The 13,189-nt window shown below is 41.6% G+C and overlaps 1 protein-coding gene across 1 annotated transcript; it reads right to left on the bottom strand.

Annotated features, from left to right (window-relative positions):
• Window positions 1-10,813: 10,813 nt before the first annotated feature.
• Window positions 10,814-11,098, bottom strand: SMIM36 (small integral membrane protein 36). The gene has a single exon (XM_063296559.1). The coding sequence runs from the start codon at window positions 11,096-11,098 to the stop codon at window positions 10,814-10,816; it is 285 nt and encodes a 94-aa protein (XP_063152629.1).
• Window positions 11,099-13,189: the final 2,091 nt, after the last annotated feature.

Raw genomic sequence — 13,189 nt, 5'->3', positions numbered from 1 at the left:
CCAGCTCATGCAGAGGTTGGACCTAACTACTATGTGGTCATCTTATGCAGCCCACCAATGATTTATTAAGAAGACTTATTTAGAAAACTGATATGCCATTTACTCCCTTAATGGGTTTGGGTCACTTACAAAAACTTAATACAAACCCGTAATACAACAGAATGAAAAGAACAAGAAACACAGAACAAGAAACATTAAAGCAATAAGTGTGTAACATTAAAACCGTCATCTGCATGCCTCTGTGTGCTGGAAAAGAGGTTGCTCTTTCTAAATGCAAAAAGAAAATACAGCATTCTGGACTGTTGATTCTGTTTTACTCTAATAATGATGCTTGCTTATCTGGGCCAATGCATATAAGAAAGAGACATATTTGTATGGGTGTGTATCTTAGGGATCAAATCTGTATGTGTATAAATGTAATGTACGTGGGAATGGCCTGGGGAGACAGGAGGGAGAGCCGCAGACCGGACGACCAGCATGTAAAAGGAGTCTCAACCCACAGGAGGAGGGAGGGCGTGGGAAACGTTTCAGAAGGGACCCTCCCTAGTTTTCAGGAGAGTGAAAGTAAATGACGCAGAAAGATGGTATATGTCAGTAAGTACATGTGGAGGGAAGAGATATTAGTGAGCAGCTCTGATCCTGCTCAGTAATGTCACAGAGCCCCAGGAAATGGCCAAGCATCCTCCAAGGATTGTTGGGCTGAGATGGGGGTGGGGCTTCAAGTCAGTGGCTTTGAGTTCCCTAGAGGGGTGGGGAAGTCATTTATTTATTTATTTAAGCAATTTACAGTATCTAGCTGCCCATCTCACAGTAGTGATCCTGGACAGCGCTCAGAACATTAAAACCAACCCCACCCCCCAAAAAAGTATATGCGCATGCAACAAATAAATAAATATGTCCCTTAGGCCAAGACAGTTGCCCTGTTCTTGTCTTATGGGCTACTGATTTAAAAGCATTTTTGTTGTATCGTTGTGTTGGTATTTAGAGAAGCACAGCAATAGTTCTGCAGGTACTTCAAGTTCTCTGTGAATTGGAAGAGACTGGTTATCATAACTTATCAAGGGACCCCTTACTAGGAAGCCTTTGTCGGACTTCCTCTTCTCTGCCTGCTCACTGTGTTTTTGCCAATAACCAAATAACATTTCCACCCACTACCACCCACCTCCAGCTTTTCCACCACAAGAGACTAAATTCAGTACGCAGAAAAAGATTCTGCCTTGGGTGCTTAAGGGCTGTGATCATTCCGCTGCCCATTTCATGCCACTCATTCCTTTCTTTCAGCCAGTCAGCCCCAAACATACAAAGTTAGAACTTCTGAGACTGGGATCGATGCCAAATGTGTCTCAGGGCTAAAGAGCTGCGTTCCTGTGATGGTCATTATTTTATGGATGTTACATTAACACACACACACACACACAGCTACTTTGCTGACAGGCTAGACTGACAGGAAACAGATTCACCAATAGAAGATAGGACACAGAAAGACTGGCTCAGAATCCAGACCTCCTTTCTCCACTGACTTCTCTACCAGCAGGTTTCCTATAGAAAGTGGATGTTAGTCACAGCCCTTCACCATCACCAACTTATCATGTGGAGAGTATGCCTTTGGCTGTGCCCACTTCTAAGCTACTAATGTATGACATCGGCCATATGAGCACTGGAATGAAATCAAAGTGTTGCATTCTTGTTTGTTGTGGTTGTTTACAGAAGGGACTTGCTGAGATTCTTCCACACATGGATTGAAACCATATATAGCCCTCTCCTGCTTACAGGCATTTCTTCTCAGAGAAATCTGGGCCAGAGTCCATCCATAAGGGTATTTTGCCCTTATGGGGTGAGGACAGCCTAGGCAGCAGGGCACTGGGACCTGGGCAAGAGGCTGTATCAGCTAGGTAGGACAATAAAGGAAAAACGTCCCTAGCGCCCTGTGAATATAAACTTGATTCACTCTCTGAATAAATGCTGATTAGCAACAAGAGGCAGAAAGAGAGTGGCAAAACAGAAGTGGGCTGCTTGTTTACAGAGGGTGACTCCATCTCACTGCCTAATGTTGATGTTGCAATAATCCTCTGCATAGACAAAGCCAAAGCCATCTGGAGAACAGCCAGAGGATTTTAGAGGAAATGCTGGAGAAGCTGACCTATTTGTAACATAGTTTGCTGGTAAGCCGTGCATGTAAATGTCAAATGTGCAGAGGATTCTTAGAAGCAGAGAGTGTCCAGAGCTGGTTGTTCACATGTTGGTGAAACAGACACTCACACAGCCTGTGAACCTTGGCCCAGGTACCCTCATCTGCCCATTTTACAGAAAATGGGATGGAGGTGTTGTACAAGTACCGTACCTTCACTTCACTTCATGCTGGAAAGGTAACAGGAAAAGACACATATCAAAAAATGACACATTATGTCATATCAAACTGCTTTTTTGCTATCATGCAGGTCAGAAGGGCTTATCGGTGTGTGAATGAGCTTCTACAGAACTTCAGTCTGATTCTTGTTTTGTAGATCAAACTTATCATGAATCTATTGGATCTCTGGATAAAACTGGGAACCAGATGTTCCTCCCAAAGCTACAGCTTGTAAAATTCAGGTCATTAATTCAGTTTCTGCTGCTGGACATTTACATTTGAAATCATGCTTTCATGGTGCTTGATTCGTACAACAGGAAAAAAGGAGGCATTTGGGTAGCGAAAGGCTTATAAAAGGCATATGAAAACATTTTAAATCTTTGGTAAGACATGAATTTAGAAGGAACATTTAGACCAAACAATTTTCTATTTTTAATAAGACTTCTTTGATTTTTCAATCTTTTCTCCAAAAGATCAGAACTGCTTCTATAAAGTTGGTAGTACGGGTAGTCCTTGCTTAAGGACTGCCCTGTTTAGCTACCGTTCGACATTATAACGGTGCTGAAAAACTAACCTTATGGCCGGTCCTTGCTCTTATGACCATCACAGCTTCCCAGTCACAAGGTCACCATTTGCATGCTTCACAGCTGGCTTCTGACAAGCAGAGGCAACGGAGAGGCTAGTGGTGAAATCACAAGTCGCTGTCACGTGATGTCTTTCCTTGCTTAACGACCACATCACTTAGCGACAGAGTTGCCAGTCCCGATTATGGTTGTTAAGCAAGGTTTACATAAACTGATAAAAATATTAAGACAGAATACTTTTGAACAGGCTTTTCGGCATGGAACCATTTCATTCTTCAGGTGAGAGCCTGCTGTGTGCTTAAATGCTCTCCATATACAAAAGTCTTTCATTCATGGAAAGTAAACCCACCCAGGAGAACCTTACTGGAGTATACAGTATTTGGTTCTTAGTGTTTTCAACATTATACATTATACAGACATACACAACAATTATCATTGTTAGCAATGTTAACAAATGCTGTGGTACATAAAGCAAGCTTATACCAGCAGTAATAAAGAGATACTACATCCCAACAGGGGCAGCATCAACCTTATTTGGACTAAGAAGCTATGCAGGGTTGGGCCTGCTTAGTACTTGGATAGGAGACCACCAGGAGATACCAGGGCTGAACTTCCCAGAAGGCAAGCATGGCAAACCACTTCTGTACTCTTGCAAAGAAAACTGATTGGCTGTGTCACCAGAAGTTAAGCTTGACATGAGGGTGTCTCTATCAATGACCTTCCAGCCAGCTGCCTTTGGGGAAAAATGGCTTTGAGTGTCAGCAGATGAATGTTTAGGAACACATAAATACACGATGTGATATTTCAGCTTCTTTCCACGGACACAGTCTCTGAATTGGTGGTGGTGATACCACTTTAGCAGGACGCCTGCCAAGACAGACAAACACAAGGCCCAGCACCACTGGCGGGATGCTCCTTGTTGTTACTGTCAACACAGTGCTGGCACTAAGCTTATAAACATATGTCGGGCAGACAAACGGTTTACACTTTACTACTGACTGGCAGGAGAGTCCCGCCCCCACCTTCCCATTCCCTGTGGACTATTATTCCCTTTGCCTGAATGCCGGGGGAAAGCCTGTGAAAGGTGTTTTGCTCTAGAAAGGATGGGTGACATTCCTATCTGCCCTTTAATTATAGATCTCCAATTCTATAATCTCCCAACGATATTTCCTTTTAGATACTTGGGACAGCCCATCGGCAGCTGAGATTTGAGTACTAGGCCTGGTAGAGTTCATTGGGCAGCCAGCACATTCAGATAAATAAATAAATACAACAAACAAATATGGTTTTCCCCAATCGCCTTAAGTATATGGATGTCTCATGAATGTGCCCTGACAAGAATTATTACCTATCAGTGACAGGCATATTTAGCAAGGATACTTGCCATCCTTTAATTTAAATTCTCTCTCATTACCACAGAGGGAGAAACTAGGACACGCCTCAATATTACCTGCTCAGGATATGTGTGTCTCAGGTTATCAGCCTCAATAAGCTAACTAAGTGTTACAACCAGCAATATGCTCTACCAGGAGGCATACCAACATTTCCTTTATATAGACAATACTTCTGAAAAAGGGAAAGTTGATTTCCGTTTCCAAAAGGCTTAAGTATTTAGTCCTCCCTGTTGGAACAGAACGGTGATGGGATCATTGCATGTATACAATGGGCTAAACTGAAGGCTTTCATTCACACGGGAAATGGCATATATGGAGAGTAAACCTGAATTTAGTTCCTGCACTGATCAGAACCTGAAATATAACCGCAGGCAGGTGAAGAACCAGGAGAAGGCATTCTGCTTTAAAACACCTGTAGCCCGGTCAGTGATGAATGGCTCCCTCTGAAAGGAGGGAGGCCCTGGCTGGAAACCTGATGCACAAGACACTGTGACTTTTAAAAGAGAGTTGCTATCAACTACATCTGATGAATGATCCTATGCAAGAAGTTGCCCTCCGTCTCCCACTGTACAGCAGCCGATTCGTTGCTACTTCCCGTTCTGCTTTCCCACTGAACTGGGAAGTTTTCTGTATGTGTCTTAAGTAGGAGTGTTTTTACATACAGAGAAAACATCACAAAATCCATGTCATGATCACGTGCGGGGATTGCATATTCATGCCTTTCCTCTGAAAATGGCTGGGTTCATTCAGCACACCACCTCATCAGTTTCGTTTGTTTGGATTGGGCCTAGCACAGTGGGTGAAACCTGCCATTACTGTTCATAAACAATGATTTATAGCTTAGTGTTATGTCGAACTTAACCAAAAGCAGGTTATTCAACAAAACATAGTGTGATGTGTAAACCAGGTCACTGTATAGGTTAGCTGGAAAGCTGCAGTTAACTGCTGTGCCACTACTTTTATACATGCACTGAAGCAAATCCCTTACACTGTTGAACACCGATTGAGTAAATTTATATCCCACCTCTTGTACAAGGAATCAAAGAGGGGTATAGTGCATTCCTTCCAACCATTTTTCTCCACACAGCAAGCCCCATGAGCTTCCATGGCTGAGGGTGGACAAGTTCCTAGGTTTTCCTGGGGGCAGTCCAGCACCTTAACTACTACACCATATGAGCTTCAAGCCAATTCCCATATGTCAATATTTTTCGTTTACAGAAAGCATTCTCTGTGAAATGAGAAGGATTAAAGGACAAAGCACATGAATAAAAAATCATCATCATCATACTGTCAAATGTCTTACTGTCACACATTCATCAGTTCTCTGGACAGGAATTGTGTATCTGTAGTTGTTTTCATATAAGATCTACACAAGCAACCTTAAATATTGCAAAAAAAGAAAAGAAAAGAACACCCCACTACAAGGAGAAAGTATATCCCTGTGCAGTTTTTATGCACATTTGGCTGTTAATGTGCCATCCTGGACTTTGCAAAACGCAGGGGCCTCGTCATGAAAAGAATGCCTGAGCGTGCATAACTTGTGTGTTTGCAGACTCTCTGTACACTGAGCCAAAGCTATCTGTGGAAGGCACAGTACTTTCTTTTTCTTTAATCTGTTCAATTGCGTCTGATTCTCAGAGACTGCCTGGACAAGTCCCTGCAGTTTTCTTGGCAAGGTTTTTTCAGAAGTGGTTTGCCCTTGCTTGCTTCCTAGGGTTGAGAGAGAGGGCCTGGCCCAAGGTTACCCAGCTGGCTTTGTGCCCAAGGCGGAACTAGAACTCACAGTCTCCCGGTTTCTAGCCTGTTGCTGTAACGACTACACCAAACTGGCTCTCGCAGTACCCATAATCCTGCTTTATTCCTGTGCTTCTATTATTATACAGTATATAATTTCAAAGCCTGCAGAAACAGTTCTAATGGAATATTTTGCCAAAGAATGTTGGAAAGACATCAAAACATGCAGAAAGCACATCTTCACATTTCATAAATGCTCACTTCCAAAACATTAAACATTTGGAATTTCAGTATTCAGTCTGATGCCCGTGAATTCATATATTTAAGTTTTGACAGAGAGACTGCAGCTACGGTATCTACAAAAAAGTAGGTTGGGAAATTGTGCGGGCAAAATTATGCAACCCAGAAATATAGACACCATTCTTAAATGTTGTCTTTGTGACCTAGCATTATTCAGAAAAAACAGTCCTAGTTCAATGTCATCATTAGAATTTACTAACTACTAAACTGTGACATCTAGTGTTAATAGTTTTTCAGCTATTTTTGTTCTATGATAGCTCCAAATTCCAGTTAAAGATGCTTGAAAAAAAAATAGACCTTTTTTTAGCTGGGGATGATGGAGATTATAGTCCAAACATCTAGAGGTTGCCAGTGAGCTAAAATATTAAAATACGTATGCATTTATGGTCAAATTCTGTAGAAAGAAGCAATATTTAAATGGGAACAGAAATGAAAATATATACATGAAAACAATTTGAAACCCTTTTTTCCAATATTCATAGCTTAACATAGACAAATGCTGTAAAAACATGGAAAACTGACGCAGGTTGAAAAGAGAGGCATTAATCCATCTTTAATTCTGGAACATTAAATAAGAAAAATGGACCCAAGTTTATTAAATAGGCAAAATTCCTCCTCTCTGGTTTGTAGAGAAGAAAACTGGCTGATGTGCCTCAGGAGAAATGCAAATACATTATGAAAGATTTACAGAATATACTACTACAGTGTGCTTCAGTTTGCATATATGCTTAACAAGGTGGAAAATGTCTTTCTCCAGGCCTCGGAAATTGAAGTCTGACTATAAACAATGCACCTCAGAGTTCAGGGACCTTTTGCCACCCAAAGCACTACGTGTCAGGGCAAAGTCTGATATACTGCCACTCCAAATAGAACTCTGGCTGATTAGGTCCAGTCACACTGCTCTTCTGCTATCAGTAACCTGATCGTAAGACACAGAAGAGATAAGCACAGCCTTACAGACTCCTGCAAAATCTAATTTCAATATAGGAATGTGATGTAGGTAGTATGGCTGCCGTGCAGCCCTTTCCACAGAAGGCCAAAAGGTGCTTCAGAGCAGGTGGTGATGCTCATGGGGCTCCTGCCTGCAGGACCTCATGAGACCAAAGGCATCAACTATGAAAGGTAGCCAAGTAGGCCAGGAAAAGAGGCCGCTGCTTTACGGTTTGGCCAACAGGTGCTACACAAATTCTCCCATGGGCTCCAAAACATTTTTGGCCATTGAATCTGAGGCACTGCGCAATCTAAGAGTTACAAAGTGGAACATCTGTCTTAGGCCAGGAGGGGCAAACTAGTGGCCTCTCAGATGTTGATAAACTGGAACTCCCAGTATCCCCAGCTAGCAATGGTGAGACACATTGAGAATTTTGCTCAGCTGTCATCACAAGAGCCACAAATTCTCCATCCCTTGTTTAGCGTAATCTGAGGGATTGACAAGCTGGCTGCTTATGAACCACCATAATTTGCTCAACTTGGGTGAGTGTCAAAGGGAGAAGTGTGACTCATTGAGTTGGAAGGATTAAGCCTTTTTGAAGAGAGAGGGCATATGTTTCCCTCCCTGATGTGCCCCCCCTTTTTTTTAGCATGAGAGACCCTCTTTCTCATCTTATTTTGTTTTCTGAACCCCCTCATCACAATGCAGGAACATAGCAGAGATTTTTGCAAACTACCAAGCTCAGATATTTGTGGACTGCAACCCAGCACTAATCCAGGGTTCAGAAAACAAAAGTTCTGTCTGTATCCTAGAAATGCACAGAAAAGACTGTTATTAAAATAGCAGCTTCTTTCTGGCCTTCTTGTTCTCCAAACATGCTGAGATACTACAGCTGTGTGAATCAGAAACGGAGGGGCAGAAAGGGATTCAACTCATTCTGGTCTTGGCTAAGAAGGCTCTATTGGCATCAAGATTTGTAAGCCACCCAGAGTCACTGGGAGTCGGGCAGCATATAAATTGAATTCTTCATCATCATTGTTGTCGACATCATCCACAATCATGTGAAATCATAGCTGCCAGTTCTTTAGCTGGCGTTGGCCTTCATTCACATCAAGTTCTTCCCAAGAACCTAGGATGTCATAATGTATCATTGTAGTATATGTGCAGATCCAAGCAGTGTGGCCTTTTGTACTTGAGAGATGAAAATCTTGTCTATTATTATTGTCCTATCATGCCCCAGATACATTGACGCACACTTATACACAAAACACACCAGTGGCATTTGGGCACAGAAGTCTACACCCTTGCTCAGCATAATAAACAAGTGGGATCACAATGAAGCAAAAACAGTTGATAGGTACATTGTGAAGTGACTGAAATTCTATACAGTACAATATTATTTAATGCATTCTCCATCCTGCTCCCGCAAACCCAGGACATTCCCTCAGCAGCCTAAAGCAATCTAATCACACCATTCTTAATGCATTCTCCAAGTTTATTTATTTTATTTTTCCTTATTAACAGAACTCCTAAACTGCCTCAATCACAAGATTCATTCAGATGCTCTGGTTCCCAAAAGAGACCATTTGAGAACCACTGACTTTTACAAACAGGACTTTCAAAATTGGTAAAATATGATTAGCAGGATTTCAAAGTGTTTTCTCTAGTAACTCAACCTAATAACTGGTCTGCAAACTCCCCCCTTCAGGCAAGGCCGCAACTGGGGGGGGCAACTGGGGCATGTGCCCTGGGCACCGCGCTGGTGGGATGCCAAAATGAGCGCTGGGGGGGTGCCAAAATGGGCGCAGAATCCATGTTTGCCCCGGGTGACACAGACCCTAGTTGCAGCCCTGCCTTCAGGTCAGAAAAGGTATCCAACTTCTGAGGCCTTTTAAAACCAAATCTCTATAACATGATCAAACTTAAAACAGTAGAACAAAAGAATATGCCTCCCCCCAACCATGTACAAAGTATTTTTCCTTGCTCTAAGATCACCACAATCTCCACCTTCCCTCCAGATACAAGTCTTAAAGGAAACTAATTTTCTAGTTCCAGGGTAAATGGTAAATTTTAGACAGATTTGGTTGAATGTTCTCATTTTAAAAATTATGCACTGGCTACGTGTGCATCTCAAGCAACAGACTTTTCTTTTCAAATCTAGTGTTATTGATCTACGTTGGAATAATGGCTACATGATGCACCCAAAAATATTTTAGTTTATGTGTACAATATTTTAATCAATTTTTGAAAAAACAAGTTTGCAGAGATAGCAGTTATTAATGTTTGCTGAGGGGCAGGGGGAGCAGCAAGGATTTCTCTGGAAGCTGCCCTCCAATTCTTACATAAGGCACGTACTGGACCTGGCAATCAATCTATTCCTAGGAATTTAACAAAAACATGATAGGGTACATTCTTCTAAACACAGAGATGGTGTCTTCAGACTATTCGTTCTCCAAAGCAGTTTGAGTCCCTAAATCACCCAGTGAGCTTCAGGAATGGGGAAAGGATATGAATTTGGAACTCTCTGGTCCTACTCTGCTATACTGATTGGTTCACACATCCCCATAAACCATAATGTGGATTGCTTCCTTTTGGCTTAGTGTCAAACCACACTCTCTGGTTTGTAAACCAAGAATTATAGTTAGCATTATGTGTGAATTAGGCCCTACTAGTTTCTTCAACAACCCATAATTAAAATAAAAATGATCTTCCATTACCTGGGATGTTCTAAATGTACAGGACTAAAACTCCCCAATTATTTGGCCAATACAGGACATTTGTTCAAGGAGAGTTCCCAAAGAGGGTTGTTCAGATGAAAGATGACTTGAAGCACATGCTAGGTGCAGAATGGGGAAATGTGTGGCAGTGTCATCCTTGAGAGATTGGGTCCCATACGTTCCATATTATGCTGAAGTGTCAGATGGGGAATAAATAGCACTTACTCACTCGCCCATACTTTACAACAAAACCTATTATGTTCGATTTGTGGCACCAACACATTTGGTTAAGGACGTACTTTGCTGCAAACATATGACATTAACTACCATCCTTAAAAATTATTAGATCCGTTGTAATATCCCCAAGCTGTCCTCCCAAGCAGGGGAAAAAAATAGCTTCTGTAGCAAATATTTATGTTAACTTCATATAAACTCTATTATGTTAACTCATAAACTGCCTATTTCTCCTTTGTGCCTATTTCTCTGACAAATCATTGATTTATTCTGGGGGGGGGGACTTCAGCCACCCACCACAGCCAATTGGGATTTCAGAGTATTCTGTTGTCTTGACACCCCTAACATCTGCTAAAGACAGATGTCACATGTGAAAATAATGAATAAATAGAATTTGCATTTGGTAAGAGCTAGGTCCAACTTCATTAATATCCTAGCGGCAATATACTGAAATCACTCTGTAGCATGTGTAAACAACAAGCTGTCAATTTTGGCTTACCTTGCTGACTTATCCTTGTGCAAACAGGAGAGAATCATGGAAGGCTAGAATTCTGGAGAAATGGATGGCCTTCTTACACCAACGTAGTCTTTTTTTCGGGTGGACCAGACGCATTTTTGTAAGCAGGGACAAGTCCTGTTGCCCAGTGGGTGCTAGGGCAGCCTTGTTGCACCACCATCAACCGGATTGGCTTCTGGGTTTCCATAGGAATCTCAGGAACACACTCCTTGCTGGGGTCTTTCCCTCGACAGTCATAGAGCACGCAAGAGATCAGGAAAACCAAAAGCAAGATCACATAGCTAGCAACCAGAATGATCAGGTTCAAGGTCACGGGGTCAATCTCTAGATAAAATTCCATTGGATCCCATAATATTTAGCCGGACCTCTAAGACTGAAGTGGAGTCAGATACACATGTACAAGTGTAGTGGTGGCTAATCCTGATAGATATATTGAGTTTGCAGCAAAAATACTTTTCATCTTGTATGCTCTGGTAGCAATGGATTCTTCCCACCCCCCTACCCCGCCCCAACAGCATGATTAAAGCCGCTCACTTTAATAACTTAAGCTCCTTTTTTAATACAATGTTGTCCAGAGTCACAGAACCTACATTTGAATGCTTTGCAGCAGTGCAGTAGTCCGTTCTCTGCGTGAACGATATATAACTTCCCTCCCACCCCAGGCCTCTCTAGCTGATGCTCCCTTCTTCTCATTTGTCTTTTAGGAAGGGCAAGTAGGAAACAGGCCATGGGGCATGCTGTTTTGCGATACAAGGAAAGCGCAACCTTAATTCTGAAGAGGCTTTTGCAAGTAAATTGCAGTGTACAGTAATGATAACATGTACTGTATTTCACTCCAGGTTACCTGTTGTGGTTTCCTTCAAAGGGCATTAGGGGTTTGCAGAATCAGCAGAGGGACTACTGCCCAGGTGATCCTCAGAAAGTCAGAGAATTCTGCTTTCCAGCCTATGCAAGATTGCAATGCTAGAAACCAAATTATAATTCTAGGGAAAATATTTTAAAGAACTCTTTTCACACTTAAAATCCACCCCCACCAATGATTTCAGCAAAAGGGTGAAAAATAGGAGCTAAATGTCTGAAGTGTTGAAGTTGTGTTTCACCTCTGCAGTGAAGTCATTCGGTGGTCTTATCATGCAGACTCCCTTCTCACTGACTCGGTCCCTCCTCCTATTTGCAAAAGGGGATAATAATATTTGGCTTGGGGGAGTTGCAGATGTGTGCAAAGCTTTGAGGAAGAGAGACTGAACTCAGCACTAGGAACATTTTGTGACTGTCAATGAACAGACAAGGTTAAGGAGTAGAGGTCAGTTTGCTTTATTCAAGGCCTTAATGCTGGAGAGTGGTTATATTTCAGCATGCTTTCAAAAAATGGGTGATAGAATCTCAGGTTGGAAGAGAGGCAAACTGGATCTGGCCAGATCCAGGAAACAAGGCTAAAGAATGGGGTTTTGCTGCATTTCCCATGGGCTGGGGAGGAAATTAAGGCTGTTAACAGGGCTGTCAACCTCAACCAGAGATCAGGGAGCTCTAAAGGGAATGCAAGAATAATTTCTTTGCAGAATAAGAACAGGGACAAAAAAAGCTTACCTTAAAAGAAATTAAAGATATACAAGTTATTACAGCATTGAAAACAAAATGCATCAGACAATACTGTTGAAACTGGCTGTTCTAAATTACAGCCAGATATAATTGCTTCCATTAAGGACTTTCTAATGGATTCTCACACAGGTTAAATGGTGAACATAATTGATTTAAGAATACCTTTATTTGCCTTACTAAGAAAAGAGCAGGTTATTTAGCATTGGGGCATTCTAGGTGCACCTGAATATGTTAGTACATTGAGATTTCTAGGCCAAATACATTATTATAGAAGGAAACGCCATTTTCAGCACAGACTAAAAAGCTCACTTACATATCAAATTAAAAATAAAAGAATCATATGGTTTTTGAAGGCAGACATAACATTTTCTGCCTAAAAGGAGAACCGAGGCCTGTTCTGAATCATTCGTTTACTTAAGAGCTAATTACTGTTTCTCTTGAGTGTATTATCTAGATTACTTGACGCTGTGCTGGAAATTTCTTCTGCATTACATTTTTTTTTCTTTTCATTTGATGGGAAAATAATGCTTTCAGTGTTCTTTTTTTATTCACATGAAAACTGCAGTGAAATCAGGTTTATTTGATCAGAAGTGGCATACTTTTTTCTAAGTTTGTTTTGGAGATAAATGCATTGGGTTTAAAATCTCATTGCCGTGACTCCTATATGGAGATTATCTCCTCTTTTATCAGCTTTTTTCCTAGCTGAGAAAAGTACATTAGGGAGTGTGTATGGGGAAATGGTGGTGTTGACCATTTATTATGTCCTTTCAATTACTCAACACTGTGATGCAAACTCTGCCCCTTAGTACTTAGGTGTGCTGTCACAACACCA

The sequence above is a fragment of the Candoia aspera genome, chromosome 2 (genome assembly GCF_035149785.1).
Source record: "Candoia aspera isolate rCanAsp1 chromosome 2, rCanAsp1.hap2, whole genome shotgun sequence".
Lineage (NCBI taxonomy): Eukaryota > Metazoa > Chordata > Lepidosauria > Squamata > Boidae > Candoia > Candoia aspera.
The sequence above is the reverse complement of the archived record's forward strand: the minus strand, read 5'-3'. Positions and strand labels throughout refer to the sequence as shown.